The sequence below is a fragment of the Sugiyamaella lignohabitans genome, chromosome D (genome assembly GCF_001640025.1).
Source record: "Sugiyamaella lignohabitans strain CBS 10342 chromosome D, complete sequence".
Taxonomy (NCBI): Eukaryota; Fungi; Ascomycota; class Dipodascomycetes; order Dipodascales; family Trichomonascaceae; genus Sugiyamaella; species Sugiyamaella lignohabitans.
In genome coordinates, this window is record NC_031673.1 from 145019 (window position 1) to 162188 (window position 17170).

At 45.7% G+C, this 17170-nt stretch overlaps 4 protein-coding genes across 4 annotated transcripts; 3 read left to right on the plus strand and 1 right to left on the minus strand.

Annotated features, from left to right (window-relative positions):
* Nucleotides 1-5715: 5715 nt before the first annotated feature.
* RSC9 (Rsc9p) lies at nucleotides 5716-7839 on the plus strand (the record flags this gene model as incomplete). Its single annotated transcript, XM_018881734.1, has 1 exon — nucleotides 5716-7839. One exon carries the CDS (start codon nucleotides 5716-5718, stop codon nucleotides 7837-7839), a length of 2124 nt encoding a protein of 707 aa, XP_018736183.1.
* Nucleotides 7840-10359: 2520 nt separating this feature from the next.
* Nucleotides 10360-10908, plus strand: AWJ20_4650 (uncharacterized protein; the record flags this gene model as incomplete). The annotated part of the gene is made up of 1 exon (XM_018881736.1): nucleotides 10360-10908. The coding sequence occupies one exon, from the start codon at nucleotides 10360-10362 to the stop codon at nucleotides 10906-10908; it is 549 nt and encodes a 182-aa protein (XP_018736184.1).
* Nucleotides 10909-13536: 2628 nt separating this feature from the next.
* On the minus strand, nucleotides 13537-14247 carry AWJ20_4651 (uncharacterized protein; the record flags this gene model as incomplete). The annotated part of the gene is made up of 1 exon (XM_018881737.1): nucleotides 13537-14247. The coding sequence occupies one exon, from the start codon at nucleotides 14245-14247 to the stop codon at nucleotides 13537-13539; it is 711 nt and encodes a 236-aa protein (XP_018736185.1).
* Nucleotides 14248-15536: 1289 nt separating this feature from the next.
* Nucleotides 15537-17159, plus strand: AWJ20_4652 (uncharacterized protein; the record flags this gene model as incomplete). Its single annotated transcript, XM_018881738.1, has 1 exon — nucleotides 15537-17159. The coding sequence occupies one exon, from the start codon at nucleotides 15537-15539 to the stop codon at nucleotides 17157-17159; it is 1623 nt and encodes a 540-aa protein (XP_018736186.1).
* Between the last annotated feature and the right edge of the window lie 11 nt (nucleotides 17160-17170).

Here is a 17170-nt window from a genome sequence, read left to right on the forward strand (position 1 = left end):
ATCAATGGGGTTGAGGGGTCTGCCTCTGGCGGCTGGGGCTCTGCCCCAGACCCCGTGGCTCCTCTCGCTTCGCTCGAGTCGGTTTGTTTACGGTTCCAGGGGTTCTCGTGAAACAGGCGGTGTCTGTGGTCTCGGTGATCCGGGCTGATTTTCAGGGGAGAATGCAGCTGCCGAAGTACTGCCGAGCTGCTGCCGAAGGCAGGGATCGTAGAACAGCACCGCAGCTGATAGCGTACACGGCTGCATGGCAATCTGTGGGCATTGCATTCTCCGGGATCTGGTTGCTCATAGTCGTCCGCATCCCACGTGTTCTGGACCAGTCCGTCGCCTCCTGATCCGAAATTGATAAGCATAAACTTCAGGAATGGGGAAGCGAGAGTACTCAGTTACGAGTAATGCTTGCTAGCTATGCTGTCTGATTTGTAATTCTCTGTTGCTAGATAACACATCCTGTAATCCAGAGTACCCCAATCATCTAACAGAGAAACTCCACAAAATAAAATTGGAACCCTGAAACCTGTAAACCCATTCAAATCATTCCCTTCCTGTTATGTACGAGAATCAACCTAAAATGAACCCTTGATCTGTTGATTTCTACTCACCTAATGGATGACATGTTAACGCTTCCATACAGCCGGCAACACCGCCGGCTATTAAATCCACAACGGGCTTTCCCTTCTTCTTTTCAACCATTGTAGCCTTTTTTGTATGAAATAGTGATTATTCCTGTTCGTTTGTTTGTTTGTTTGATTATTTCGTAAATCACTTGCTGTTCTGTGACAAGGGTATCCGTGATCAAATCAAATTATCGATTATTTTGTCAGAAACTTGAACCAAGATTGCAAAATCTCAATATAAACCGAACCAAAATCTTAAATTAAAATATCAGATGTGTGATGATAAGTTGAGGATACTAGGAGGTATTTATATGGCTAGCTGATATGATGTTTATCGAGACCAAACGAGAATGACCCGACCGATGGCTAGTTTGTCCGTTTCGGGTTCGGGTCCGGTTATGCCCCTCATAGAGCATGCCACCTCTGCTACCGCAGCCTGGTGGCTTGCCGTACCAAGGCTATTTTCGGTTCCACCCCCGCGTTCTTCCTGGTCATTTCTAAAATGAGACTGGAAAAGAAAATTAACTACGCATAATCGCATATGCTCATGCTTGTTTCGACCGATTTCGCCAATAGTTCTGTATGCAATATTTTGCATGTCGAGGTATTCTGCTATGGTACAGGGTTCGTTCCCCAACTGGGCAACTCATCGCCATCATAAGATCCGGGGAAATGGAGACATGCCGAGGGCCAAACTATCCCCACCCGACCGATTATCGTGGGCATGGCCAACCGGCTCCGACTCCGGATCACTAGCGGCGTACCGGTATAAGAAACTTTACAACCTCTTCGGGACCTGCTCGGGCCCTCTTTAACCATACAATTAAAGAATGTGAAACTGAGCAACATAATTTCACAGGAAATGAGTTGATACCGATCGACCTTACTTTCGGTTGCAGCTCGGTTGTTTTCTCGGCTTAACTTTTAAAATTACACTGGACATCTGCCTTCCGAAGAGTCATACCTACCACCGATGTCAGTAAATCTTTGAAGGTGGTAGTCAGGTGCTTCGGACGTTGAGGCTCACCGGCTCAGCCTCAGACTCCGTGGCACTTCTCTCGGTTCTCGAGTCATTAGCTCTCAATACCAGGGTTTTGTCATTTATTATTGATAGCCTAATAGATTTATTATTTATAAAAGTCATACGTCAACTAACCCCAGTGATTAGGGGACTGGCCCAATGATAGGGTAATAATAAATTGTCAGATTGGATTGTATAGCCAAGATAAAAAATGGTTCCTTTTTAGCAAATCTGATTTTGACTGTTATGAACCAATTACAGACTCTTTTACAAGTTCATCCAATACGTTTCTTTCAACGTCTTCGGGAAGCAAGCTTCTATGGCCGGATTGAAGAGGAATGTTCTATGCATGATAGCTATGATCGACCTCAAAATCGGCATGTATATATGCAAGATTCATTCAGATCAGGGGGAAGCCGTTATTACCAGAACTAGCAGTCTGAGCAACAGCTTTCAAATGCCTCTACTACCCATTCTTTTGTGAAGTTACTGGTCTCTTATCTTACTTTCTTTCGGTTGTTTCGAGTTTAGCAAAACTTTCAATCCAAGATTATGTCTATGAAGTCAGCCTATTAATATTCGTATATATAATATGCTCTAACTGCTGCCTACTCATCTTCAATGATTAATTGTATTAAATCACTTTCCTTTGAAAGCCTTATTGATAGCGACTGGATTTGGAACTAGGCGTCAGAAAATCATAGACCCTCGGCGAGAAATCTCGTTAGAACCTATGGTATCTTGGGCATGATATGGTCACATAACGACTGTGATAGAACTGGTGATAGCAATAGCAAGACTAGAAAAGGCAATGGAACACAATCAACCAGCAATACCTCGTCAACGTAGACATAGCACCTAAACAACCAATACACATTCAACGGCACACCAGCCAAACCGACTCCAAGATCAAAACGCTCCGCGAAGCGGAGCACAACCAGGGTCTGGGGCGGAGCCCCAGCCGCCGGAGGCAGTCCGTAATCCCAAATAAAAAGTAAACCCGTTAAATTACTAGTAATACCCTCCACCATGGCCGTGATTGCCTTGGTCATATCCACCATACTGATTGTGGCCATTATAGTTATCATAGCCACCACCATAGCCGCCACCATGGCCGCCGTGTTGATTATAGGGGTCTTGATAGTTGTTGTAGCCGCCGTGGTTGTCGTAGCCAGGGCCGTAATTGCCGTGGTTTCCTCCGCCTTGATGGCCGTGGCCGTGGCTGCCAGCAGCAGCGCCAGCGATTCCGCCAATGATCTGGCTCGTCAAGCCATGGTCTTTATGGGGCTTATTGTGTTTGTTGTGTTTATTGGGCTTGTTGTTATGACTGGATAGCATTGACGAGGCAGCAGCTCCTATCAACGCCGACGTCATTCCACTACTACCATGACTTCCATGGCTATTATACCCGTGGCCACCATGGTTACTATAACCGCCATGACCGCTGTGACTACCATGGGCCAGCGAACTGGCAGCGGCTCCTATTAAAGCGGATGTCATTCCGCTGCTACCATGGCTTCCGGAGCCACCGTGTCCATAGCTGTTACCGTAATTGTTATTGTAATTGTTGCCATAGCCACCACCGCCGTAACCGCCATGATTCTGATGAGCCATTTGCGAACTGGCCATACCCATCAATGCGTGACCCAGACCTCGCTCACCAGGAGCACCATCTGGACCAGTCTCTGGACCACTTTCTGGACCGTTTTCTGGATTCGTGTTCAGACCATCGTCCCGATTAGTCTCGCTGCTGGTGTTTTCTTCAGCAGCCTGTTTGTAATAATCGCTTGCAGACATGATTCAAATGAAAGTTCCCCCTGATATATTTGATATAACGCCAGGCAATTCGGTTGGCAAGATACTGTGATTTATATAGATATGAACACCCACAGCTTCATTACCCGTTATCTATCTAAGGAAAGGAGCAGAACAGCCCCCTGTGGACCATACTGAGAGTTGATGCCAAGACATTATCGAGCCAAGCCGATCTAAACCTTGTGATACTACAGGTGAGGCAGTACCGTAGCTTGCAGGCAGGCGGCAGGAAGCACACAAACAGAGATAACTCGAATTGTATGCCCGAGAACGCTAGTTAAGCTCAAACTAAACCTGTCCCAGCGACGGCCAACCATTGGTTGGTTAACTATTTCTGGAAATTGGTGGGCATCTGAGGGGGGCCACGCTGCCTCCGGCGGCTGGGGCTCCGCCCCAGACCCTGGTTGTGCTCCGCTTCGCGGAGCGGCGGGGTCCGTGGATTAAAATTAATTGATCGAGAGTGGTTGAATGGTGGTGGATTCAGGAGGTGACCGCAGCAACCAGGGGGCGCTGCATACGTACCTGCATCTGCACCTTGGCTCAGCCCTTATTATATGTGACCCGCTTTCTCTTGCACAATCTACACTACATAGTAGATTATCAGTTACTCGAAGAATGGCCATGAATAGCCGAATGTCGCTTTGTTGAACAGGGTCATTTGCTAGGACCCTGGAGGTGACCGAATCAGGCTAACCTTGGGATCTTTAATCACGTACCCTGCCGATCTCCACAGCCACTTTTGTCTCCATCTCCAATGTTCGGTCAGGAACACCTTTATCAATACTGATATCACTCCTGATCAAAGTTCACATGGCCTCAGTTGATCGAGATTTCACAGTGACTGGGATGACCTTGACTTTTGTGTAGCCACTCCAATCCTACCATCCTCATCCCTCCGATTGCTACATCTTAATCTGATTTGTAAACGCCCATGGAAAACTCGTCCACAGAAGAATGTTATCATAAGGACAATCTGGTCAGTCTGCAAATATCTCTCTCAATATCCTGTCGACTCAATGTCGGCTAAAACTGGGTTGCACAGGTTAAACCCACAGCTCACCGCGCAGAAGTCTGTCATAACAGCATAATCTGCACCCACCCGGGTATGATTTTTCCAATTCTATTCTTAAACATGACACGAAATTTGAGTATTTGTTTAGCATCTATAGATTCAAATCGTTGTTAAAAAAGTCCCATATTCACAAATTACCTGCTTCCTGTTAACCGATCTGCGATAATTTCTGAGAGTCAACTTTGTTTTTACCAACCTCCCACTATTAGCAAATTATGAAGGAAAGAAACCACAGTCACACAAATTTTGATGAATGATATCCTTCTATAACAATTTTATATTCATTCTGCGAACTGTGGGTTAAATGTTAATACAAGTTCTCAGTCTCTTATAAGCCAAGACTCGTTGGTACAGAACATCACCTCTTCTTTGAATTTAATTTGATATACGTTAGGAGCTTCTGCCTCCCTTAAGTACAACTCTCATTAAGATCTTACTGCCGAGTATTCGAGAATAGTATCATTAGTCTTTCCTTTCCTCTTACACGAGATGAAATATAAGTTCCATTGCTGTGGCCCTTATGAGGAGTCTGTAGCAAAATTCAACGAAATTATAATAAATCGAGAACTTTACTTCTGGGAAGATGAGAAGAATTTACTAGGCATTGGCTATACATCTGTAATACAAAGTAGAGGCTATCAGGTGGAGTAGAAAGAACAGAAGAAACAAAGATAAGAGCGCTAATAATTATACAGGTGGCATTCCCTCGAAACAATGTTTCTTTAAAACAACAGAAGAAAAGCGGATGACTTCTCCTCACATCGAGGACGGTGATACACAAGCACACTCCAATAAATAGACTAAAGAGGACACGCAATGACTAACTGAAGATGCCGGAGATCTGGCTGGGTGGGAGTCTGCCTCCGGCGGCTGGGGCTCCGCCCCAGACCCTGGTTGCTCCTCTCGCTTCGCTCGAGTCGTTCCGTGGACGGTTCCAGATATCCTCCTGCGAAGCAGGAGCAACCAGGGTCTGGGGCGGAGCCCCAGCCGCCGGAGGCACACCCCCTGAAAAAGCCCGATGCAGGGTGTGCTCCCGATCGTAGTGATATGCATGTTATCGGGGTGTCAAATATTTCATGTTTGTGAAGCTGCGACGCGTAGTTGTTGCAGGAACTGATAACATTATATTGCACCACAGAATCGTTAACAGATTTGCAAGTGCGATTAATTTGTAGCGAAAAATAGTGGAAATGTCTTCTCCAGGGGGGCGTGTGCTGCGTCATCACCAGACGAGGCCCAACTATGGCTCGTCCTCAACACCCAATACGAGAATCTCGGGCATTTCTGGTCCTTCCAAAACACCCGGCGGTATCTCGACTCCGGGGACTAATAACATTCCTGTTCACGTTCGTGGTGGCACGGTTATGAGTGGACTTACGGTATCCAATGGATTAACTCCTAGCACACCTGGAACCCCGGGGACTCCCAGTCCTTCAACTCCAGGTCTATTAGGGAGTGCTCACAGCGTGACTCCTCAGCCGACGGGTGATGTGCCTGCTCATATGATCCCTCCAGCTTCAATGGCTGTTTATACACCACAAAATGCTCCTCATTTATATCAGAGTACTGTATACCAGCGCATTAACCCTTCTCAGCAGCCATATATTGGTATGGGTATGAGAGGAGTCGACTTCATTGTACGAATTTCCATGTCTCTCCAGTGTGGAATTGAAGACGAGGTCAGCTGGGCTTTAAAAGCGTTATTGGAACTATCAGTGAGACAACCGGGTTTGATTCAATTTAAAAATAACACCTCGATACCTCTGTTGTTGTTCGATAAGATTGCGCGTTCTTCGATCTTCGCTGCTCCTGTCAGCAGTACTATATTAAACGACTCGACATCGGCACCTGGTCCTGGATTGGACTCGGAAGTCGATTCTTTTACTCCTTCAAATACAGCTGACGATCTACAAGTTGGCATTAGCTCAGATATTGGAGGTAATACTACGGTTACTACAGGTAATGGACCAGAGTCCAGCACTGATTCTGCACCTATTACAGTTCCCGATTTAAATAGCCCGTTTTACGGGTCGGCTGATAGCGACTTTTTCCAACTGCACAAAACAATCGAAGCTCTACTAATTCTAAGAAACGCCTCGCTTGACCCGGAAAATGCCCATTTCCTAGCCAACTCGCCATTCTGTAACGAGATTGTGCTGCGAGGACTTCAGTTCATGATTGCAGGTAACGATCCTAAAAGACCCAACTCGACCACTTCGTCTAATCCAGCAGTCGCTGAAATATCCAGTTACTGTATTGATATTGCCGAGTCCATCAGTTTCCACATGACCCCCGACTCGCCGTCGAATCCATTATTTGCAACTATTTGCAAGATCATCAGCGCCTCGACTGATCGCAGTACATTAATTCCTACCATCCGATGCCTCTCACGACTAATGATTCGCGATGACAAGAATATTGTCGGGTCAGTGCCACTTCCGATTGTGTCGAGTATTCTCCGATATTTACTTGTCACAGATGATGAAGAGCTCATGTCAGCGTCACTGGATTTCCTATACCAATACACAGCACGCCGAGAAAACGTATCTCGACTGATCAATATCTCAGATGTGGAGAATGGTGTTAATAATAAAGACGCTCACCTCAACTTAGAAATCGTAACAACACATTTGAGCAGACTTCTAACATATAAAATCGAACCTCAGCCTGTGGCAGATTACATTCGACTTCCTAGAAAAACAAAGGAGCCAGTTCCTACCGAACCTCCCAAACTTCCTGCCTGGATCCTGAAAGAGCTTTACGCCATGGAAGAACCAGACCGAGCCACTCACTGGATCCGTACCTGTTATATTGACGACGAAGACGGCGAAGTGACGCAGATTTCACTCTGGAAAGCATACGAAGCACAATTTGAAACGTTTGCTCGTGAATCAGGCCGTCGACTACTTCCTGCCGTTGACTTTATCAAAAATGTAACGTCAGCCTTCCGCACCTCGTCAGCCATGGTCGTTCAATTACCAGGAGGACAGAAAAAGTTCATTATAAAAGGCATCCGTCCCAGAGAGTACCCTATCGCGCCATCTGTGCTAAACGCTCCCAAACAACCAGACCCCAAACCAACCGACCAAGCCAATTCTATCGTACGAGAACCATCGGCAGTCTGTGTGACATCGGCACTCGTACTTCAAAACATCGCCCGCAGTCCGGCTGGCAGGACTCTGCTCCGTCCACGTGTCGAAGAGTTCATCGGATCCTACACTGTCAACCTGGCACTCGGTTCATACATCGACGGTCTCCTCGACATCGTCTCTCGTTCCGGCGAGCACGATCTGGACGACGAAGACCACAAATAGAACAGTCCACCTCGGTTCCTGGGGAACATAAATTATTGTATTATTAGTTTTTCTTTGTCGTGGAATGTGCCTCCGGCGGCTGGGGCTCCGCCCCAGACCCTGGTTGCTCCTGCTTCGCAGGAGATTGCCGGGGACCGAGGATGGAACCGACTCGAGCGCAGCGAGAGGAGCAGCGGGGTCTGGGGCGGAGCCCCAGCCGCCGGAGGCAGCACCCTGTGTGTCTAAAATATTGATAGCTATATACATAAGGAGGTTGGTCATTACAAGGCAGGGTTCTATGCTGGTTACTCGTCTTCGTCGGACGATGGAGGAGGCGCGCTGTCTCGCTGGAGATACAGCTCGACAGCCGTCGAAAAGGCTGCAAACGCACCACAGCCGAAAAGTGCGGCCTGGGGGCCCGACTTGACGGCCAGACCACCTCCTGTAATACATCCAGCAGTCACACCGTTCCACAGATCGTTCTTTGCTCGTAGCTGTAACATGTTAGCGACTGATTCTCACGTCACCTGAACTGACGACCCGGTATCAACAGTAAAACATCGGCTCGATCATACTTCAAACCGATATTAAAATAATACCAGGGACGCCGACTCGAGCGAAGCGAGAGGAGCCACGGGGTCTGGGGCAGAGCCCCAGCCGCCGGAGGCACATCCCCGTCGAGAGAACTTACAGATTCGATTGAACACTCGACACCGGTGAACACGAGACCAATGAAACCGAAATTCTTGGCACTGCTGTAGGACCGTGTACCCATATCTCTGAACTGGATCTTCATCTGCTGACGGAACGGTAGGTCCGCCAGTTTTGTGTCCAGACCACCCAGTGGCGTATCATAACTCATCTGACCTCTGTTAATATCTGGCCCAGTAGTGATTCAAAATGAAAAAAAAAGTACTTACACTGGCCATGAACATACCAAACATACCACCAAGGGCAAAACCAGTGACTCCGGCCATGACAGATTTACCAGGACACGATTGCATGGCCGCCATCATCGCAGCAGCACCGACCTGAGCCTGCTGCTCGGGGGTCATGTCGTAGTACGACTGGATCGTTCCGCCCGTCGACCCGGCTCCAGAAGACCCTGGAAAATTCATCTTCGCTCACTGCCACACACACAAATTCTCTCTCGTTAAAAAATGCTAAAAAGTGCCAAAAAAGCTCGAAAACTTTGAGTGCTCTGTTGTATCACGGTCGTCGTCCACTCTCTAAACTTCACGGATCATCCTAAACTTTTCACCCCCTAGCTCCCAAGCCGCCAGCGCGGCTCCCATATCCTCCTCTCCAGGTCACTACACCCATTTTTCCGGGTGCAAACGGGGTCTCTATTGTACATAAAAGTATCAGTCCGTGGACTCTAAACCCCCTAACTTCTTCGCAACTCGAGCCTGTGACCACTGGCGACTAAACGGGAGCTGCAGGGTCCAAGCAGGGCGGATGCAGGGTCCTCAGGGGGTGGGGGTTGCCTCCGGCGGCTGGGGCTGCGCCCCAGACCCCACTGCTCCTCTCGCTGCGCTCGAGTCGTTACATCGCGGTCTCCAGCCAAACCCCGAATCTCCTGCGAAGCAGGAGCAACCAGGGTCTGGGGCGGAGCCCCAGCCGCCGGAGGCAGACACACCTAACGCCACCGAGCCATCGGAGCTAAGCATGTCAGTTTCCGGCCGATGATTGCCCCACCGCAAACGGAAGAGGGCAGATCCGCGTCGCACCAGCCATCGGAGAAATAGCAGGCCGATCGCTTTCCAGCCATCCCCGCTGGCGCCTTTTTCCCAGTCCCCGATCAGTTCGTTTGACCGGAAACACGAGTTGGATTCGTGAGAGAGAAGCGGGGCGTGGAGGAGAATATCAGATGTCGGAGAAATGCCGCTCACACGATGTTTGAGGAGCAGAATCGCGGGAATGGCCGAGGCAAAAGAGAGAGATGGCGTTAGTGCATGTGCATGTGAAGTGTCGGCAGGGCAGCAGCGGCAGGGCACCGGTTGCAGGGTCGGGAGTAGGTAATATTATAGCAAAAAGTTGCGAGATGGGTGGATCTGCAGGGCCTAGTGACGTAGAGGCACTCCGCAATATGCGTTTATCGGGGGTGTAGGCGGGTGCTGAGGGGCGTTGGGAGTGAAGTTACCGCAGTATCGGGTGATGGTGCCATCAGGAAGCAAAGAACCAGCCTGCCGATAGCAATCTCAACTTTATTTGGGTTAGAACAAACAAGGCCGGGAGTATAAAAGGGACTGGTGGCGTCTTCTTTGCTACTGATTTTTTGCGTTGCCTAGCAATTTATTTTTTTGATAATCCGTCAATTGAGGTGTGCTGAATATTTTTTTATTTCAACATCTGACAAGTTAAATAACTTTTCTGAATCTCTTAGACAGCTACAAATATTTCAATTGTAAATTTATTTGTCAATTGATCAATTGTAATCGACTTCTCTCATCTGACGTGTAATTATACACATCTCTACAAAGAATTTATTACGAATCGAATTAACATTCGACAGTTGAATTAAACCAAAATTAAATCAAAATGAAGTTTTCTACAATTGCAATTGCCACCGTATCGGCCGCCACGGTAGTTAATGCCTCTTACTCGTACTCTCCACAGGTCAACGATTTTCTGAACAAAATTGATATTGCCAAGGCTCAAGTATACGATCAAGCCGGTTCTTTAAGAGACGATCTCATTGACTCGTGGTCCGATTCACAATTAAAGGAATGGCTCGATGCTCATTCTCTCTACGACGTTCACACCTCTGCTACTAAAGACGTTAAAGGGTATGCTGCCTCTCTGAAAGAACAAGTTCTGGCTCACAAGGACGTTCTTGTCGAGGATATCAAATCGTACCAAGCCGCTGCTGCTGCCAATGCTCAACCTTACATTGGCAAGTCCAAGGAGTTTGTAGCCGACACCGGCGCAAAGGCCGGTGAAGTGGGTGCTCAAGCACAGGTCCACGCACAAACACTGTTGGGCCACGTGCAACAGCATCTCTACACCCAATACGAGAACGTCAAGAGCTACGCCTGGGACCTCTACAAAAGGGCCACGGCCTACTCTAAGTCCAAAGTCGACTTGTAGACTCCCCTCCCCGTGTCCCTCGCTCGCGCCCTAATTTATATAGTTAATAAATCTTACTGACCCCATATTCTGCTTCCGGTGGCTCCGCCCCAGACCCCGTAGCTCCTACTTCGCAGTAGATTGCGAGGACCGTGGACGAATCGACTTGAGCGAAGCGAGAGGAGCAGCCAGGGTCTGGGGCGGAGCCCCAGCCGCCGGAGGCACGTGAACCCCCCGAGGACTGCCTCTGGCGGCTGGGGCTCCGCCCCAGACCCCGTGGCTCCTGCTTCGCAGGAGATTTCTTGGAGTTTGGGTGAAGAAATAACGAAATGGGATGCTGGGGTTTGCATATTTTTATGCACAGATATATTGGATCGTTTGGACATGCAGAATGATTATGCATTGAGTGCTTAATCTTGGTTGGTTCCCTGCAGGATTCTCATGCAATGGACTGTCCCTTTTGCGAGCATTGGAGATTTGAGGGGATTCTGTCATTTGGCGATGGGAATAAATACGCCAGGTAGAGTTACACGGCATGGTTCAAAACGAGTCAGTAACTCCTCATCTGTCGAGACATTTGTAGAGCATGGGAACTTGAGTTGGTTCTGGCTTGAGAATGCTTGACCACGGCTGGAATTAATACGACATCCATGATTTTTTTTCTCGTATGGGGGTCTGGGATACTATACACGAGGTATTGTTTTCCCTCTATTTCCCTGGGTTTTCTGGTGGTTTGGGTGCTCTAGTTATGCTTCAGACGGTGAAATCTGTGATCTCTGAGTATTTTAAGTTTTTGCTCTTGAATTATTCTACTGGTATATGGTGGAGATGAATGGTTAAAACACGTACAATATACGCTGTAGAATGTGCTGGCTGTTGGTCAGATGTATATAGATATACATATATATATATATAATGTCCCTGTACTGTATCAATGTGCATATATAATGCGTTCAAATTCCAACTTTTTTTGTATCTATTAGTTATAGTTTTATTTAATGTTCATTTTACCCGGCTTTAGAGAACCACTTTGCACAAAGGTTCGGTATGAACCACTATTCCTCTTTTACGTTTAATTTCTTTTGAAATTTTTTTTTATTGTCGGTTCAACTTATCGAAATGTCTATAAGTGCTAGATTCGTGCCCGTCAATGTAATTTTTCACAATTTTGAAGAGTGGGTGCATGTGAATGTCACTATGTAAAATATGAACAGTGCAAGTGCTAAAGTGCCTGTCCATGAATTTGAGTAGATAAGTATAACACTAAGTCAGACAGCTATGTACCAGGCTCCATAGTCGTACTGCTCCATCAGACCAGCAGTGGCATAATTATCATTAGAAAATGTATTTAGAATCTCCATCTGAAGGTTTCCTGTGATATATTACCCTGCAGTGACGTGATCGTCTCCGCTTTTCGAGTTCTAAATGCAGCCCAGATGGTAAATTTCCTTTGGAGACTAATCCCTAAGAATTTACTGGGAGTATTTGAGGTTCGACAATAAAACGGTCTGCATGAAAACTGATAACTGATAAATAGCATTGAAGGAGCAGTTTACAGCTGATAGCATTAACTAAATCAAAACCGTGTATGTGACTGTGGGTGATTTAGCTCAGTTCTCAGATTGAGTTCCGGATAAAAATTAACAGCTTGATAAAAATATTTTTCTAATCGCTTATATCACTTCTGAGGCCACTAAACGAAGTATTATAAAAATCAAGTGAGATCCACACCTGCACCTTGCACCAGTCCGTCGTGGTGCGCCGCACAGTGATAAATCTCATGATCCTCTCGACAGGATTGAACCTCGACAATACAGACCAGATTAGAACTGAGAAAAAATGTACGGAAGACCCTGGTTTGTTCAAGCGGCAGATGCTGTCCACCGTTTGAGTGTTTTTGCTATTATTGGCGGCTCACGTAAGTAACCCTCGAGATCATTTTTGGCCCTCGTAGCCTCATCACTGACTGCAAACTCTCCACCCCATCCAAAAAAAACGAGCGTTTGTCTTCAGATAAAAAGTGTGAGGCGCAAACAGTCCGCGAAGTGAAGCCTGATCTGAAGATTTTCGTGATGTCGGGACCGACTCGAGCGGAGCGAGAGGAGCCTCGGGGTCTGGGGCAGCGCCCCAGCCGCCGGAGGCAACTGCGACCCGAGACTAACAGAGCATAGTTTGGCTTGTCGGTGGTCTGGGAAGGACCATGTATGCTAATAGGAATGTGCGAGTGCAGTCCCTGCCCTCTTCGCTGACCAGCGAGACTCATGTAAGTGCTTTTGACGACTGATCAGTCAAGCTGGGGGAAATGTCAAACTAACGATTAGGCTGCTTTTGAAGCTGAGGCCGCTGCTGCTGCTCAAAAGGACGAGAACTAGATCTGGTAGAATCCTATACTGGATATTATGTACATATTTAAGAGTTAACAATGAAGTGTGTTTATTTTCGCAGACAGCGGTCGTGATCTTGGAAGAATGTCGTTTGGCGAGACCTGCCTCGGGGTCTGGGGCGTCGCTCCAGACCCCACTGCTCTTCTTACTGCGCTCGAGTCGAGCATAGGGATGACGGCAGAAGCGAGGATGGGGTCGCAGTAGGGTCTAACCGCTGATACACGGTAAATCATTTAAATATCGAGGTGGTACTGCTCGAGATGACTCACGTATCGACAGGCACTTTGGTCTTCTTCGCAGGAACATCGTCTGAAGTTGTCAGCGATTTCCGTTTCTTTTCGGTAGACGACTTCTGTTTTTTCTTCTCTTTTTCCTTCTTCTTTTTTGGTTTTAGAGAATGAGTTAGTCCCAGCTCAGCAAGCAGTTTCATACGGTCCTCGTTCTTTTTGACAAGTTCGGGTATGCTAGGATTCACAGTGACAAGATTTACTGGTATGTACTCCGTGTCGCATACTGGACAGTACTCTTTCTTATTATCTCTGTCTCCATGATTCAGACTGCTCTCTGCACTGGATCCATTTGCCGTCCCATTTCCATGGTCTTTAGCATTATCGACCATGGTCATTTGTCGTATTGCCTTCTCTGTCATGAGGTGTCCACATTCAGCGATATATACAAATCGCTGTGAAGCTGATTCCTTAACTATATCTTTCTCTGTCAATGGACAGATCCATGTCTGTGATTTGCTCTCTCGAGTGATTTTCAGCTCTACAATGTCCTTAATCCCTGTTATATATGTGACTTTAGCCCTTTGAGATGCACCAAATTTCTCTGGGGTCAGCAAATACTCTAGGATTGATTCTTTGTTGTATAATCGACCTTTGTAGTCGCTTACTATTGGATCTCGTAGTAGCTTTCCACTTAATGCACAAGCTGTCCACAGATCACGGGAGTTCAACTGCTTTGACTCGAACATTTCTGATGTTGTTGGTCCCCTCGAGCTCTCTTTCACGAGATCCGATCTAGTCGGAATCGACCCACCATCATTCTGTTAGTTAGTATCATGAAGATTTATTTCGGCAGTTGATTTTTCTAGATAGTTGATCTGTGATTTCATTCCACTACCTCTAAAAATTTAACAGTTTACTCACACCCATGACTTTATTCGAGATTTTTTGATCACTTTCTTATGTCTGCAGAAGCAAAAGATAGTAACATGCGAAGCTCATGAAGATGCATTAGTCTCATGTTGCAATGTAGATCTTTCACGGTGAGGCTCCTTTTCCAAGATTCTTAATAGGGGTTAAATCTATCTTATTTATTTTAGTTAATTTAAAAATGGGTCAAAAAAAATTAATGAGGCATCTTCATTATCAAGCACATATTGCGTTTTGTTGCCGAAATAATGAGTGAGTAAAATCTAGTTATTCGTTAAGATGGAATTATTTTAGACCCCATAGAACATATTTCAGGGGTCAACCAAACTGACGACGAATCATTGAATATTGAATTGTATATTTCTAATTCATTGTTTTTGCCAAAGTATTTCTAGCTACTTTTAAAGTATAGTATTATTCTAATATCCTAATTGATATGATATTTTTCAACTCCTGTTCACAATCAATAACTACTTAATAAACCAGTAATTAATAAATAATATTTGGCCCTGTTACTTGTGGCATCTTAAGCGGAGGAAGAAGGTGGATCAAACAAATTGTTCATACCCCACATCAATCTCTTGGCCAGAAATAAATCGCTATCGAGATTGCAGATTTGATAAGCTATAAACTGACTAATGGATGTAAATCCTGAAGGAATCCAAAACAGGAAATAAATTTCTCTCTAAATGTACGTCCTTGCATTTCACGGAGATCATTAAACTGGGTCGAAAATGAAATATCAAAGCCAGAAATAAATTCTTACACCCTCTTTTTTTTCTGTAACTTATATTCGAATTAATAACTTATTTTGAGCTAGAGAGATAATGTCTTATGATTTTAGAGGCCCAGAGAACCTGTAGCTTGAATATTTCGAAGGTAGATCCTGTATATGCAGGGTTCCACTTTTCTTTTTGCAGCACCACAACTCCTTCAGTTTCTCATCACTCACCATTAAATATGACCGTATTGATCCCATTGATGCATTTATAAATAGTCCACCTGATTCCTAATAATACTATTATAATTTGTCTTATTCACTAGCCTTCTCTCTAAATAATCATCACCCATCCGGCATCTTCAACATTTTGATCTTTCCTAGTTACCAATGATTCTTTGCCAGTTTCCTCGTTTGATGGCATTACTATTGCCTCTCCTGGCGCTAATATATGGAGAGACAAACACATGTCCTGCCCAAACTTGTCTTGTTTCTTCCAGTGGAGGAAAATTCAATGGCATTTGCCAAGCTTCGTTCTCTGAATTTCTCGGTATTCCTTATGCCCAACCTCCTACTGGTAACCTACGTTTTGCCAATGCAGTTCAATATACTCCAAATTCGTCTCCAAGAAATGCAAAGACGCTTCCTCCTTATTGTCCTCAAACAAGTACAACCGTTACTTCGACCCATGAAGATTGTCTCTACTTAAACGTCTACACACCTTCGACGAAAGCGTCAAATGAAGTCCTGTTTTGGATCCATGGAGGATCTTTTATACAAGGTGGAAGTGCTGACCCTGTTTTCAATGGTTCCCAGTTAGCACAGGCAGAGAATATTGTCGTTGTCACTGTAAACTATAGACTAGGTGCTCTAGGGTTTTATGATAGTCCTGAAACTGGTACCAACTTTGGACTAACAGATGTGGTCATGGCTCTCAAATGGGTCAATGAAAACATTGCTAGTTATGGTGGTAAACCTGACTCTGTCACAATTGCTGGAGAAAGTTCTGGTGCTACTGTTGTTCGTACTCTGCTTATGACGCCATCTGCAAAAGGGCTATTCAGTAGAGCTATCATCCAATCTGACCCCCAAGCTTATTCTGCTAATAATTCAACAGTTTCCCAGGATGGAATTGCTCCTATAATAGACCAGTCACTCGGGTGTTCTACAAATTCAGGAGAGGATTTAATCACTTGTTTACGTAACGCTAGTGTTTCGGATATTCTTTCAGCACAAATGAATGTTTACTCAGAATTGACCAATATTCCCGGCGTGAACTCTGTGTATCCATTTGGACCAAATGTTAATTCTGAAAACTTGCCTATGGATCTCACTCCTGCATTGACTTCACAATCCCCAATTGTGAATCCTGTAGAGGTTATGATTGGCGTGGTTAAAGATGAGGGTCTGGCGGCTGTCAGCCAAGTTTTTGGAAGTGCTGGTATGACTCCTGATATTTATCAGTATGCATTGGCAGCACAGTTAGGACCAGTAGGAGCAGGAAAAATTCTTTCATCCAGCCTCTTCAGCACTGATATCAATAGTAGTACCTACCCTCAGGGAATCAATTATGAACTACAACTCTCATCCATTGCTACAGAATATGAGTTCTCTTGCCCTTCCCAAATGACCGCCCAACTATATCAAACATCTTCTCATAAATATACCTATTTTTATCAATTTGTTGAAGGCATTCAATATCCTGACAATTCTGGTTTTGCACTGTGTTCAAATGGAGCAGTATGTCATGAAGACGATTTATACCTGGTATTCGGCACATATCCCAATCCAACATCGCTCTCTAGTTCCCAAACATCACTAGTTAAAGAAGTCCAGACCAGGTGGGGATCATTTGTCAAAAATGGAAACCCCAATTGCAACGGTTATTCAAACTGGACACCAAGTTCGGGTCAAAACCTCAACGTTCAGCTACTGGGTGGCCAGGGCTCCATTTCTTCTATAGACCAAGCCCAATGTCAGTTTCTCGACACCCAATTAGGCTACTACTGGTAGCTTCTGTAACA